Source organism: Alternaria infectoria (genome assembly GCF_024043175.1).
Source record: "Alternaria infectoria strain BMP 0036 chromosome Unknown scaffold_11, whole genome shotgun sequence".
Taxonomy (NCBI): Eukaryota; Fungi; Ascomycota; class Dothideomycetes; order Pleosporales; family Pleosporaceae; genus Alternaria; species Alternaria infectoria.
In genome coordinates, this window is record NW_026250700.1 from 1,087,468 (window position 1) to 1,102,824 (window position 15,357).

The 15,357-nt window shown below is 55.4% G+C and overlaps 4 protein-coding genes across 4 annotated transcripts; 3 read left to right on the plus strand and 1 right to left on the minus strand.

Moving 5' to 3' along the window:
* Positions 1–328: 328 nt before the first annotated feature.
* Positions 329–5,827, minus strand: J4E92_007216 (uncharacterized protein; the record flags this gene model as incomplete). The annotated part of the gene is made up of 3 exons (XM_051498579.1): positions 329–1,254; positions 1,304–1,395; positions 1,446–5,827. The coding sequence occupies 3 exons, from the start codon at positions 5,825–5,827 to the stop codon at positions 329–331; spliced, it is 5,400 nt and encodes a 1,799-aa protein (XP_051351513.1).
* Positions 5,828–6,480: 653 nt separating this feature from the next.
* J4E92_007217 (uncharacterized protein) lies at positions 6,481–8,478 on the plus strand (the record flags this gene model as incomplete). The annotated part of the gene is made up of 1 exon (XM_051498580.1): positions 6,481–8,478. One exon carries the CDS (start codon positions 6,481–6,483, stop codon positions 8,476–8,478), a length of 1,998 nt encoding a protein of 665 aa, XP_051351514.1.
* Positions 8,479–9,611: 1,133 nt separating this feature from the next.
* J4E92_007218 (uncharacterized protein) lies at positions 9,612–13,593 on the plus strand (the record flags this gene model as incomplete). The annotated part of the gene is made up of 2 exons (XM_051498581.1): positions 9,612–11,530; positions 11,634–13,593. The coding sequence occupies 2 exons, from the start codon at positions 9,612–9,614 to the stop codon at positions 13,591–13,593; spliced, it is 3,879 nt and encodes a 1,292-aa protein (XP_051351515.1).
* A 569-nt stretch (positions 13,594–14,162) lies between these two features.
* Positions 14,163–15,218, plus strand: J4E92_007219 (uncharacterized protein; the record flags this gene model as incomplete). Its single annotated transcript, XM_051498582.1, has 1 exon — positions 14,163–15,218. The coding sequence occupies one exon, from the start codon at positions 14,163–14,165 to the stop codon at positions 15,216–15,218; it is 1,056 nt and encodes a 351-aa protein (XP_051351516.1).
* Positions 15,219–15,357: the final 139 nt, after the last annotated feature.

Below are 15,357 nucleotides of genomic sequence, written 5' to 3' on the forward strand. Positions count from 1 at the left end.
CAGTAGAAGTAGTAGGATCAAAATGCGTCCAGAAGGTAGTATGCAAAGACTATTCTTGATTACCAAATGCACCTCATCCCGTCATTAAAAGATCTAATCCTCGCTTTCCCGCAGTGAAGCGTGTGCGAGGTCCAAAAATATATACCTACGCCTAGAAGATGCTCAAGTATAAATGCTTCGCGAACGAGAAACGATGAGACCGACCACTCTGAAATGATCATACAAAACGCCATGCCAAAACGCTATGCAAAACGTGCGCCAATTCCCAGACCTCCCTCCAATGTCCCCCGCAACTCCATTGCTCATGTGTTTCTAATACACCACCACCCTACTTCCCCTCATCAACCGCCGTATCCGCCCTCTTCCTCTGAATAACGCCCAAAAACAGCAACCTCTCCCAAACATCATCCTTAACCAGCACCCTCGTCTTATCAAACGGCAGCCCATCCAACTCCCTCAGACTCCTACAAAGATTCGCCAGCATCATCTCGGTAACCCGACGCCTAATCCGGGTCTCATAGTCCAATCGCTGCAAGTGCTGGACATCGGCTTCGACCTCGCCCTCGGGGAGCACGAAGCGGTTGGTGAGTTGCTCGTCGGAGGGTTTCTGCCGGAGAGACAGGATGCGGTTTTCGCAGGTGGGGGCGTAGAAGCGGAGGGTGAGGGGGTTGTCGCGCCAGTCGAGGGTGGAGAGGGTGGGGAGCTTGCCGAGGACCATGGCGTTGGCGCGCAGGCGCTCGAGTTTGTTGCCGGCGAGGAGGAGGGTGCTGAGGCGCTTGATGTTGAGGAGGGGCCGGAGGTCGGTGAGTGAGTTGAAGTTGAGGTTTATAGAGCGGATGTTGGGGGTTAGCTGGCCGAAGTTGTCGGGGAGCTCTTTTAGGCCCATGGAGGCGAGTTCTAGACGTTGCAGACTTAGTAGGTGGGAAGAGATCTGTAGGCCGTAGGTTGGGTTGAGGGAGAGATAGAGGTTGCGGACTTCGGTGTTGCGGACTAGGTTGCTTGCGCACATTTCCATGTCGGATTCCGAGTTTAGGATTTGTTCGCGCGCGGAGAAGGTGCGGAGGTGGCGGAGGTGTTCTAGTCCGGATACTTGTGTCAGGCAGTTGCCGTCGACGTAGAGAGATTCAAGCTTGGGGAAGTATTGGTCGACGTCGAGGAGTGTTGTTCCGTTTCGGCACATACGGATCGAGCGCAGGAATCTGCATGGCTTCAGAGGCCCATCAAGAAGGGGCAACTCCTCGATTTCGTTGTCATCTTCTGAGAGTCAGTATTGGTTGAATGAGTATAGCAAGAAAAGACATACCAAGGTTGAGATGCTGAAGCTGGGGTAGGCAATGCAAATTCCGCACTTCAACCAAACGATTCTTGCGCATATCGAGGTCTGTGAGGGATTTTCTATCGCACGAGTTAGCAGGGAACAAGGCATGTTTAAGTGTTGTACTTACAGATCCGTTCGGGTGAAGTCAACCATGTCGATCTCGTTACCACGAACACTCAACTCCATCAGACCATCGAGGTGTAGGATGCCTTGGAGGGATTTGATCTTGTTGTTGTCGGCCTTGAGTATGCGGAGATGCACAAGCTCAGCGAGACCGTCAAGCCTATCGATATCGTTGCCGGAAATGTCAAGGTGCTGAAGGTTGACGAGGGTCGTCCAGGAAGTAAGTCCGTTCAGGCAGTTGTTCTGTACTTGTAGTCGCCGCATGGTGTAGGGGATACCCTCAACCTGATTGATCTTGTTGTCCGAAACATCAAGTTCTTCGAGAGAGTAGCAGAGCTCATCAAGGCGGTGTAAGCTATTGAGCTCCTTCTTCCGGAGATTGACGCTGCGAAGATCCTCCCAGTACGGCTCATCAGGCTCAACATCTTGCAACGCCTTGACGAGCTCCGCAGTGCCCTGTGCATAGCGGTCCTCCAGGGCCTTGGAAAATCGACTCCCGTTGTGCTTTACGACAACTCGATCCGGAAGGTCAAACTCGTCGATCTGGTTGAGGGTGAACTCAGGGAGATCGCTGAGCATGAATGTAACATCCTTGACAGGTGATGACGGTGCGGCCACAAGTGTGTCTCGTCGCTCGTGTCTGAGCGGAGGTGCGACGTTCATTGATAGTTGCATTCGATAGTTCTTCGACGGGGCATCGTCCAAAATCGACAGATCGCCATCTCCGTTGAAAACTGGCAAACGACTGGGCCGACCATGCGACACAGTCCGGGTACCGTTCGTCTGTTCCCAAGCAGATTGTTTCTTTTCTGACCTCTGCTGCGCACTTGATGGTCCCCATTGGTTTTGGCGGCGCTGTGGCGGTGCGCTTTCGGAATGCTGATCCCGCGTAGGAGCCTCGTGCTCAGCGATCGAAATAGTAACATTGCGCACTCGCGGACGTTGCACACTTGCAGGAGCATGGTCTCTTCCTTCAAAGTACTGGATCTCGTGTTCGATACCATCTTCCTCCGACTCTGGTATGGCATACGTTGTAGGCGCATGGGGCATCTTGTGTGTACTGTAGTTTCGCGGAGCTTGCGTGCTCCAAGAAGTGGCCCGTGTGTCAGTCTTGGGGAAGCTCCACCCGAAGTTGGAGGCCTTCGAAGGCGCCGAGCTTGTATCTGTGTAAGCGACACCTTTGCCTTCACGGGTCACAGGGCGCGAGTCTTCTTCAGCCCCGGGTCTTTCCGTGTCCTCAAGTATGGTTTCTGCCGTAGGTTGAAGGCGAACTGGAGAGCCTGCTTTGTTTTCCTGCTCATGAGTGTCTTCCACTGTCAGATCGGGAATGTTGCCAAATGGATCGTCTTCGCTTGCGTTCATACCACTTGGCTCGTCCTCTAGTAGGTGCTGTTGTCTGGAAGGGCTCTTCTGACGGACCCATATATTTTTGTCGCGGTCAAAGCTCATTCCGGCTACCTGCTGAGGGATCAAATGCGCGACCGCTTCGGGTGCAAGGGTCGCGACACATTCGGAACGGCGTGATGCATTTGTGACAATTGTGTTTCCAAATGATGAAGCTGTAGACAGAAGCGTGTTGTTTCCGCGAGGCTGTGAGCTGGGTCGCTCGTCGCTATCGGCCCGGTGCCTATTGGGATTGTCGGTGATCCGGATATCATCTTGCTCAACCACCACACTTTCGTCTTCGGGTGTCGCAGATCCCCTCAAACGTGATACTCGTATGGAATTTACTGAAGAGTTCAGGAATGTGTCGTTCTCGTGTTCTTGATATTTGCGGAGGTGGTCCATGATATCCGCATCCAAGTGTTGCGTTCTTTGATCCTGCCAGGAAGACTGCCGACCCTCTTTGCTTGGGGGCCTTTCAAATGTCAACATACTAGAAGGATCATCGTTGACCTCCTCGAGCAGTTGCGTCTCGGCTTCCGTCTCCTCAAGACTGCCCAGACCGCTAGTTGGTCTACCTTTGGTGCGGATGAAGTCCATGATCTTGAGGGCTTCGTCGAGGAAATCCTGTGTTGTGACAGATCGTTTGCGGTTCTTATCGCGTATGTTGGGTTTTCTCTTCAAGGTAAAAGCGGCAATCTGATTGGCAACCGCCTTTGCTCGGTCTCGCTCCGAGTCAGTATCTGACATGATTGACGAGTCTAGGTGTTCGCGGATGGTGTTGAGCTTCGGTGACGACAGGATGAATGCTTCAGTAGCTTCCATAATCTCTGCTTGTATCTCCTCTCTCCTGCGTTGACTAGGCGTAGGATTCCGAGGTCTCAAGATGTGTCTGCGGGCCAGTGTTTCGGAATCGGCAATCTTCTTCGAAGGGTCTTGGCCAGCTTCCTGTCGTGTACGTCCAACAACGGCTTGTATGGCTGCGTGCGAGCGTTGTACTGTGCCCTGCTCAGCATCACTAGCCGCGTTCTCGTCGTCTTCATCCTCATCCACCGCGGTTATCGTCCTTCTACGCTTCGGCGTCGGGTTTTTGAAAGGGGATGTCGGACCTCTCTTTCCATCTGCGTACTCGTGCACGATTTCCGAGAATGATTCCGGCTGTGTCTCAGAGACCTTTCGATGTGGTACGAATTTTGGCCGGCTAGCACTAACATTCCTAGAAGAGTTCCTTGTATGGCTTGACAGGTGCCTCTTAGCCTTTGAAGGTTCCACTTTGCCTGGCGATTCGTCGAGCTGGAACTTGAAGGGTGGACGACTGCCAGGGGGTGCGACGTCCGAAGAAGGCGAAGCGTCGGGTGCGCTGTCGTCGTGTGCATCGTAGTCATCGTCGGAACATATCGCCGAATAGTCCCCGGAGTACTCGTATTGGTTCAGTTGACCCTGACCGAAAGACACGACTCTGGAGGGTAGTTGTGACTTGTCCTGGTCGGGGTTCTGGAAGCTTTTCTCTTCTACCGAAGTCAATCTCGATTTGTTCGGCGCCGCCTTGCTTGACTCTATCGTACCCTCCTTGACACTAGAGGCTTTCACGCTGGAAGCCTTCTCGGATTTGTACTCCAACTGGCTAAGTCGTCGCTGTATCCGGTTGCTTGTGAATGTGTCGTGGGCATCGAAGAGTTTCAAAGGACTTCCAGAGCCCTTTGCGCGATCCGGGCTGAGGAACTGTTCGCGCCGGCGATGTGGAGTCGTTGGGTTGTTGGTCTTCAATGCTGGGGGAGGAGTAGGGTGCTTCGCGGTGGTACTAGACTGGGCCGTGCCAGCACGGCTGCTAGACGGTCGCGCGCCAGCTATTCTTTCCGGCGATGGGCTGAGTGGTTTCCGGTGGAATGATCCGTCTCTAGAGTATCCGCCTCTTCGGAGCTCCACATTGCGATGGACCTCGCCCATGTCTGGGGTACCGGCGGGGAGGCCTTCGGGTAGCGACTCGTCCTGTAGCCTGGCGAAGGATGAATCCTCGCGACTGTGTCCCAGCGCACTCTCCTCGTGCTCAGTCTCGTACTGTTCTGGTGGCGGCGATCCAATCTGGCGTAGGCGGTTGGCAAGCTCGGATCCTCGGAAGTTGGGAGCAGGCTTAGCAGCCTGGCTGACCTTCATGTTGGCGGTCATGGTGAGATAGACCGGACTGAAGTTCTCGTTCTCGTATTCTATCTGGCCGCTGACGGTTCGAACAGGATCGCTGGGTGGCGGCATGAGGTTTGTGGTGCATTCCGAGGAGCCCTCTTCGTGCACTATTCCGTCTTGAGAAGGTCCCTCCTGGTCTGTTTGTTGTTGTTGCTCGTCCTGTTCCGTCTGTTGCGCGTTGGGTCGCGATTTGGGCCATGGCGGCGGGCTCGACGGCAGCGGCACGGCACTGAGGCCCTTCAGCAGCCCGAGCCTGCGCTTTGGCTGGGCAGAGTCGTCTGATGCGCCTGGAGCCGGCCTCTGGAAGATGTTCTCGAGGCCTGTGGGGCCGAACAGGTCGGTCTGGTTGCCGTAGCCGACTTCGCCGTTGACGAGCCTGCGTCTCCACTCGGGCGTGTCCTGGGATCCTGGCTCTTTCGTGGGTGATCGCGCGACCGTGTGGTGCGCTACTGTTCCGAATTGCATGCCGGAGCCTTGCGACATGGAAAAGGACGAGTACGAGGCGCGACGCGGGGGCTCGACGTGTGACGCGTTGGGCGACGACGGGGCGGGGGGCACGTTGATGTCGCTGAGGCTGCGCTCGAGGAGGGCATTGCGCTGCTTGGGCGGGCGCAGCTCTTTCGCGATGCTGCGCACCTGGATCTCGGAGAAGGAGCCTGACGACTGCCGCATGCGGGGAAGGCGGCTGCGGGCTTTGGCCGACGCGCTCTGGGGCGTTTTTGTCGCGGGCGGGCTCTGGGCATTGTGGGCGGCTGTGTCGGGCGAGGGCTGGTCAACCCACTCCTCAGACAGGCCCTCGAGGTAGGCGAGGGTGTTGGCCATGGTGGTGGTGGTGGATGTCTCGCGTAGGCCGGGTGGCCGTGATGTCTCGGGAGGGCGACGCTGAAGATGCGGTGAGAGGGAAACTTGTTGGCGAGTCCCCATGCGCGTCGAAAGAATGCTATGCTAGCGCAAACGGCATTGCTTCTGCAGCAGCGGCTTCAATGGCGCAAGAGTGGTGCTGCAACGCGTCGCCGAGTCGTGCTGACTTGTTTATCGATATCCTCCAGGGCTAGCATCTACTATGACATCTCGTCCCGACTGCACGGCCACAATGAGTGCGCTAACTCGTCATCACCACGGCAACCACATCGATCTCCCGCCTCGCGACAATGCGCCGACGAGGCCTATCCCGATAATCCAGAGCACTAGGCCACACCAGAAAACGGCTATTCCTGCTCGGCGGCGTAGCAGATCCTCCACAGCTGTCTTGGCGATATCCTTCGCTTGACACCCGAGCTCCTTCAGGCCTTGTTCTATTTACGCCGCGTGGCAGCCACGATACACACACGCCGCCCGAACATGCGATCCGACCTGGCCCCACCCATTTCTACCACGCCGTCACCACTACGCATATAATACTGTCACATGTTGGGACTATACTCGAAGAGGTTGCATGAACAAAAGAGGGCCCTTGGATCGTGCCCTCCAGAGCAATGCCGCTGAGCTTGCATCCTCACTTGAAGCGGGGACTGGACTTTGACGCCTTCCATGTCGACCCCGAAGACACCATCGAAGAACCACCGGCGGAATACGAAGACCCTGCGCATAGGGCAGCAAAGCGACGCAGAATCGAGGCGATTGCATCCCGCTGCCTACGCGGCCGACCGCCCGTCATAATCACAGCCGCGCTGAGAGGGCCGTTCGACAATGGCTGGAAGAACCCGTGGACGAAGCCCATAGTAGAGAAGCGGAGGATATCAGGCAAGAAAAATGCTGTAGCGGGCACAAGTAACGCCAACAGCAAGAAGGTCGCTGCCGGTCGCAACAACACCACCAAACGCAGGAGCAGCTCAAGGCTGAATGGAGGCAATGGGAAGGACGTCGCGGAAGATGTTGCGCCCCAGATGGCGTCACCGGAAACATCTAGAGCTGCCAGGGGTGATTTGGACCACCGCGAACACGACGATAGCCTCGACGAAATCGAAGTCCCGCCCGCGACAGCACCCTTACCCGACGATGTTGACGCACCCGGTACCGCAGAGCCCTTCAGCACAAACACGAATAATCGCATACAAAACCGCTCGCCCATGACCAACCCCTTCTGGTTGCGCCGTCCTGAATCAGCACGAGTCGACATGCGCAAGGCTACGAATAGGAACACTGACACGTCTCCATCGCGGTCGCGGTCGCGAAATAGCACCTCACAAACACAAACGCAAACGTTGTCCGAACTGCGACTCAGCCTGCCAAAAGCGCCCATCCAGGCTCAGAAGTCAGCTCCGGAGACACCAGCACAAGAGGGGTGGAGATCAAGTGCCTCAGCTTCGATGGTCATCTCATCGCCGGCCAAGGACGCTGATACAAATGCTCAGGCTCAAGCTGCACCAACCGCAAGCCCACCACGGTCGCAGCGAACCATACCGATCATCACCTCCTCCATGGGCAGTCAAGGAGGGCCGACAAGACAAGACGTACAACAGTCTGCAGAACGTCTAGGCCACCAAACACCTGGATTGTCATCAGAAGGACAGCCACGGCGCTCAAGTCGTCGATGTACGCAGAATACACCCACGTCTACAGAGCCCCAGCACGGTCGTGTGGCCTCGCCTTTGCCGGCTTCTTCAACTGGCAAACCCCGTAGAAAGGCCAAGCTGAAGCCGAGAGCAGTGAATTTCGACTCATCGCCAGAGAAGATTCCTTCTGCCAAGAAGTCATGTGTAGAAGACATCATCCACAACGAGGCCGACGATGAGCTGCAGGTGGACCCAACAGAGGCAATCGTGGTCGATGTACAAGCGTCTCCACAAGTCGAAGGAGATGCCAGTGTGATCCAGAATGAAAACTCTGAATTGCGCACGAGTCGGTCTAGTCGAGACTCTGACTGGTCTACACAAGCCGCCATGATGCGAGCTCAGCTTGAGTTCCAGCAAAGCACCTTCCCCATGATGTCCCCGGAGGTTCTCCAATTGGACTCGCAAACCTCACTTCTTGATACACCCCGTCCCATACTAGCCGCAGCCAATGCAGCCGTTACACCTCTTTCTGCCTTCACTGTCCAGCGAGACGAGCCACTTGCACCAGAGACTATTCTCCAAGCTCCACCGATCAGCACACAAGACCTCTTCGGCGCAGCGTCTCCGTTCGCATTTAGTACCGTGAAAAAGAAGCCGGAAGAAACGCAAAGAAGCAACTTGAGGTTCGCTTTCAGCCCTAGTGATGGGGTACTGAGAGCTGACGCGGTCGCTAAGAGCCCCACTCCTACTGCTGAGCGGGTCCCGCTGAAGAACAAGGACAACATCACGTCGTTCTGGAGCTTCACCACGGACAAAGCTTCCCAAATATCTCACGGATCCTTTGGTGACAGGTCGAAAGGGGTATTGAATGAGGTTGGATTTCCAGCGCTGAACATCGACACGTCACTTGGCGACTTCGGCCCTACCGGTAGTCTGGATTTCACAGATCGCTTTCTTCGCAATATAGACGACACTTGAATACTATGACAAAGAACCAAGATCATTTCTGCACGCAGCGCACTCCCGGTAAGGGCACCGCGGAAGCATCGGCATGGCTACGTGCTCCAAGTGGCTATGAGCGCCGTAGCACTTGAATATTGCCAGAGAGAAGCATTCTGTACCGGTATCACAGCGACGTGCAGCGATAGTCACGTAAGGATGCAGCAGGCGGTGAGAGGCCACGTTCTCGAGTGATTGGCCGTCGACACCTGAAGCCCATGCACAGTCGATGCAAGCAGCAGACCTTGGGGGAGCACGGATTGATATCGGCGAAAGGGGGTGAGGCAATCGCGATGGGACGGTATAGCCGGTACCGCATAGTTTGGATACGGGCCTTTGCACGGCCACGCTGGGGAGGGCGCGGAGGCGGGAAGGTGTCTAGCTTGTGTCACGGTGCTTGGGAAATTGACAGTGGTGTCCAAATAACGTGCAAAGTGAAGCGGCAGCGAACCTCAGCGCCCTATCGTGACAGCATGTGTCGTGGGTTGTAGCGTCAACGTTGTGCTGCTAGTGCTGTCCGTGAACCGATATCGTCTGCGTGCACGGATGCTCCTTCCTCGTCTTCACCAGACAGGAACCCATGACAAGAGCTGCCAGCATTGCGTGGGCAGTTGCCGCCAAGCCCGATTGCCTCTGTCGCTATCAATCAACAAGCCACCTGTTCACTGCCTCCGTACAGCAGCAAAACAAACTCGCGTCCACTCACTGCACTCGGCGTCGCGAAACAACCACCACCACTCGGACCACCTGCACTGACGCGCTTTGTTACGCGGTAGCAGTCAGGCAGACGTCATTGGGCCGCTCGCTTGGGATAATCTTTGCGCCACTCTGGACTGGACGCCAAACCACACAGAATTAGAACGTGGACCTCTCGCCCTTCTCACTGGTCTCGTCGCTCGCTAGCACCCTGGAACACCGCCTGCAGCCCTCGCATCCGCCAGCGCCTGCTCTGCACGCTAATCTAGAAGATCCGCCCCTGCTGGCCCTCCGCTGTGTCTCCGCCGCGCCCAAACGACCGCATCCTGGCCAACGTCCTGAGCGCCCGCCCGGCAATATCTGCCACCCATCCCGCCACGAGGTGCCTTCCTGACGGTCGAATCAATGTCGAGCCCATGTCACCCCAGCCGGACGCCCAAGCAAATACCTCACCCCCCGCATCGGTGAGGTCGAATGCCAGCCATGGACTGCCCACGCCCGACGCCGAGCACGACCAAGTGACGCCCAAGAGCCTCGCGCAGACGGGCCGCTCACGCACCGCGCCCATTGTCAACGAGAGCAACCTCTGGAAGTCGTCAATTGACCGCCCCCAGCTCGACGAGCGCGACAGCATCTTCGCAACCACGTACCTCGTCTCCGACAGCCCCATCTCCTCCCCGCGGGCCAGCGCACGCAATGTAGATTCTGCCAACGATGCTCCCGAACACAGTCTGGCTGAGATGGCAGCGCCAGCACCTCCCCAGAGGCGATTGATGGATCCGCCCATCATACGCAGGAAGCATTCCACCCTTCCTCCGCCTTCTTCCATCGACCACCAAGCCGTCCTGACTACCCCCTTTAACCCCCGCGCAGCCATTGCAGCCGGCATGACTTTCGACGCCATCCATCACAGTCCTCCGCCCTACATGAGCCCAGTCGACTCGCCCGTACAACACCCCACCACCCCACCACGTCCCGAGCTCCAATACGAGGCTCTGCTGGAGAGCGAAGAGAGGCGCAGGAACAGGGAGTGGCGCGAAGGGAAGCCTGTACCATTCAAGGGCAACATGATCTTGGATCAGCCCGTCATGGACGTGGAAATGGAGAAGAAGATTGAAGCAACGCTTGCCAAGACCGAACAACCCACTTCCGCACGCAGTCGAAAAGCAAGTCACTATCTGCGCGTATTCAAGGATGGCGATCCTACCGAAGAGCCGAAGAAGAAGGACAACAAGACAAAGGAGCGTCCTTCCGCTGAGAGGACCCTGTCCGCACTTTCAGAAGAAGGCTCAACCGAGACTATCGGCCTCATTGACCAGCTGCGCCGCGCATCACTAGCTTCCTCCGTCGTGCAATCACCTCTAGGCGGTCCGACTGATTCATACTTCGATGCGAAAGCGGCGCCCCGCACCGAGTCAGGCGTTGCCTCTCCACCTCCCAACGGAAGCACGCGACCAGACGCAAGTTCTCAGGACAAGCACAAATTCCCAAGGCGTCTTCTCGAGGACATTCGCGGCTTCGGCAACCTGACTCCTGGTGCGGACCCACGGTCTTCGTTCTCTCGCAGTCTACCCACATCAGCTGTCGAAAAGGTTCACGCGCACGCACCAACTAATGGAGCGACACCTTATGACGAGCCGTCCGATTACTTTCAGGTTAAAGACGGAGGCGATAAAGAACGTACGCCAGGCTCGGAGGAGGATGAAGAATCGGAAAAAGAACAGATCTCTTCGGCTCTCTACTTTCCCCATCGCCGGCTTAAGACAAGTGAGCAGGTCCCTACAGAACCACAGAACCGAGATAGAGAGGTGAATGCTGTCGATAAGAGGGCTTCAACTCATGAGGTTGCGGGGCCGAAAGGATGGGCCACAGAGAAGGATGTTCAAACTCCACAAGAAGTAGAAATTTCTCTAAAGGCCCAAGATACCAATCAATGCCTTCATGGTGATATCTCTACGGCAACTTCCTTGAAGAAAGATAAAGATCAGCCGCTGACCGCTCCCGATGCGCTTTCAGCTGAGTCTGAGTCTGAGTCGCACGCCGAGTCTACTCAATCATATCTTGGTTATGAATCCAGTGCGACTGATGACCTAGGAACGACGCCCACTGCGACTTCGCACAAACAGGAAGCTAAGGCTGCTGCGCCTCAGGTGGCTCAGCCGCCGGCCCCACTGGGTGCTGTGGAGCTGAAGCCATACGATCACCAAGTTGGCGGGCATTCTACTGTTTACCGTTTTTCCAGGCGAGCAGTATGCAAACAGCTAAACAATCGAGAGAATGAGTTTTACGAAACAGTGGAGCGACAGCATCCTGAGCTGTTGGAATTCTTGCCAAGGTAAGAACTCTCCCCCCGCTATTGATCGAGGCTGAGACATCAGCGAAGATCATTGCCTTCGCCTCGGTTCTTGATTAGGACATTTGCTAACATTGACATCTAGATACATCGGCGTGTTGAACGTGACCTACCGAAAAGCCCCCAAGAAGAAGAAGGTTGCCAAGGACAAAGCGAAATCTGATGCTGCTCCCACTGCTTCAGCGACGCAGTCGGAAAGCGCGTCAAGACAGGCTTCAAAGGCTCCCGAAGACCGGGGCAATGGGGAACAACCTCGAGTGGTCAGCCACTCGCAGCAGATTATGCCCATCCCCCAGGTCATCTTTGAGAACAATCGGCACATAATCCCAGACAATCTGTTCCGCGTGCCACCACGCTCCACCACCCCAGATCCATGGATGCGCAATGCTTCCTTGTTGCAACAACAACATCGACGAAACCAAAGTGACTATGGTCACATTTCTACGAGCCCGAGTCGGCCCCCATTGCAGCATGCTAGCAGTTGGGGTGTGACGACGATCAACAGAAAGCTACAGGAGGAGGTACTCCGGCAGGTTTTTGCGCCGCCAACTATTCATCATCGGCCACGCCACCATCATCACGGGATCTCAGCTCGTAAGACAGGAGGAGACGTTCCGCAGAACGTGGCTGGCTCTGCGCCTACGATAAGGAGGAACAGCACAGATGTAGCTGGATTGCATCCACCACTCACAGAAGAGTCTACACGGAAACAAGTTCTCAAAGCTGAAGCGCACCGCTTCGCCTCGGAAAGGAGCGCTGATGCTGCCGTTTCCAGCTCCCTTGGCCAGCCAGACACCACCGCCGATGCCCTGAAGCCGCCATCGAACAATCTTCCCCGCCGTCGTCATTCTGGCAGTGGACTTACTAGAAGACCCTTGGGGATAGATACTGTCCAGAGACATAACCTGGAATACTACGAAGAGGATGGCTACGGTGGTGACGCAGAGGAGGAAGTATTTGCTATGGACGAGGATCGCAATGCCATGTCAGACGCAAAAGATCAGCACCGAGGCCGATCTGTGCAAACATCTGGAGCAACAAACGGGGTTCATCCCCAGATACCATCAGAAGGTACAATGCTACCAGCCCCTGCTGCACCAAATGGCAACGGCGCCCCGCTTGGCGATGAGCCTTCCAATCCCGAAGAAGCGCAACAACAACCCGACGAGCGCGTCCAGCACTTCATCCTTCTTGAAGACCTTACTGCAGGCATGTCCAGGCCTTGTGTCTTGGACCTGAAAATGGGCACGCGGCAGTATGGAGTGGAAGCCGATGAGAAGAAACAAAAGTCTCAAAGACGCAAGTGTAAGATGACAACGAGTGCCCAGCTCGGCGTACGTGTTTGCGGCATGCAGATTTGGAACGCCAAAACCCAAAGCTACATCTTTGAAGACAAGTACTTTGGCCGCGACCTGAAGGCTGGCAGAGAGTTCCAGGATGCGCTGAAGCGCTTTTTCTGGGATGGGACAAGTTACAAAGCAGCGACAAGACATATTCCTGTCATACTGGAGAAGATCAGTCAGCTGGAGCGCATGATACGGAATCTTCCAGGCTACCGATTCTACGCAAGCAGCTTACTGATGCTCTACGATCGTGGGGATGGAGAGTCGAAGGAGAAAGACGCGCAACCCTCTCTGCCCAATGGTCTCTCGAACCCGAGTAGCGAAGACGTCTCAGTAATACCATCCGGACCCACATCACCAGGCCCGACAACCGCCTCTAAGCCGACACCTAAGCATCTACCAGAGATTAAGCTCAAAATTGTCGATTTCGCCAACTGTGTTACCGCAGAAGACCCGCTGCCTGACGACTTACCTTGCCCACCCCAGAACCCGGATGGCATTGATAGAGGCTACCTTCGTGGTCTACGGTCGCTGCGCCTCTACTTCCAGCGCATCTGGCACGACATCAACGAAGAGTGGGTTGAACGAGGCGAAGGCGAAGGTATGGCGCGCAACCATCACCACGGCCCTGGCCTAGGTGAAGTCGGCGCGGGCTGGATGGACGATGCCGGTGGCGAAGACACGGGCTATGCCAGCTTCTAAAGAAGAAGTCGAGCGAAGTCAGCAGAGCAGAAGAGCAGGAGAAGAAGAAGTTGGTCTCCAGACACGTCTTTTCTCTAATTCCTTTTTGACTGGCGTTTTGATTTTTCTTCGGCTTCAGGGACGCAAGCATGGCGTTTGGGCGCAATCACGGAAAGACAAAGGTAATGAAATTGGTAACTACTCTGGCATGCATCGGCGCATAGCATTTATGGGCGGCAAATCCTTTGCATTGCTTTCCTTTTTTTCATCCTGGGGTTTACTGGGATGGGGGGTAGGGTTTGTGTCTTGGAGTCCGGTTGGAATTTCTTGTACATTATCATGGAAAGAGTAGGGTAGCGCTAGCCTCATTAATGCAGCATTTTGAACATTGAATATTTCTCCGTGATGTTGGCGGAAGTAGTGACCTTCCTGTTACGTATCTCAGGCTATCATGCACTACGGCACTATACAAAGCTTATCACCGCAACCCCACTTGTGCAGCCAGATGCCACGTGCCATCCAACTCCCAGAACAACATTCACCTTGTATAGCATTTTCCTTATCCTCAACAACAACCTCTAATCAGAATAATGGCCCCCTTGAACATAAACCCTCCCCTCCTCAACTCCGCAAACCCATGGTGCACAACCCTTGAACAGCTCCAGGAACTCTACGACAGTCCACACACAGGCGCCATCACAACGCGCACATCGCTCCTAAAAGGCTTCCCACACGACCCCACCCATCACCAATTTACGTTCTTCGACCCATCTTCACACAACTCCAGCACGCCCAACCAAGACCTCGGCGGCGACACCAGCACAACAGGCAGTCTGAACACACTCGGCTACTCCCCCCTCCCCCTCTCCACCTACCTCAGCTTCGTAACCAAAATCAGCGACACCCTAGCCGCCGCGTCGACTCCGGGAAGAGAAACTTTCAAACCCATCATCGTCTCCGTCACCGGCAGCGTAGAAGAAATAGCGCAATGCTACCAACTAATCTACACAGTCCAACACAGTGTGAAAACGCCACTAGCCGTGGAAATCAACCTCTCCTGCCCCAACATCCCCGGAAAAACACCCCCAGCCTACAACGCCGCCGCCCTACGCGAGTACCTCGCCGCGCTCAAGATGGCCATTGATGTTGGACTAACGAAAAGTGGCGGCGAGACACAAATACCCGTTGGCATCAAAATACCGCCGTATACGTACCAAGAGCAATTCGACGCCTTGATAAGCGTATTGGAAGAGAGTGCGGAGAACAAGATGAAACCAGTCTACCTCCCCTGCCCTATTTCTTTCATCACCGCCGTGAACACACTCGGTTCGTCTCTGGTCTTGTCTCCACAGGACGTGCGTGGTGAAAGCAAGATCAGCCCTGCGCTCAATTCAGCGAATGGGTCTGGGATTGGGGGGCTGGCGGGCGCGCCGTTGCATCCCCTTGCGCTGGGTAATGTGCGCATATTGAGGGAGATGCTGGATAAGAGGGAGGCGTTGAAGCGGATTATGGTTGTTGGGACGGGAGGTGTGGAGGATAAGAGTGGGTTTGAGAGGATGAGGCATGTGGGTGCGGGGGCGGTGGGCGTGGGGACTGCGTTGGGACGGAAGGGGGTGAAGGTTTTTGGGGAGATTATGGAGGGATGATGTCGTGAATGTCATGTATAGTGTATAGCATTTTTCTTCTCATCAAAGAGTCACGCGAGGTGTTGCATAGTATCATCAGTATATCCACAGGATTGTGGATGTTAGTCTTGGACACGGAGTCAACTTGCACTTCAAAAGT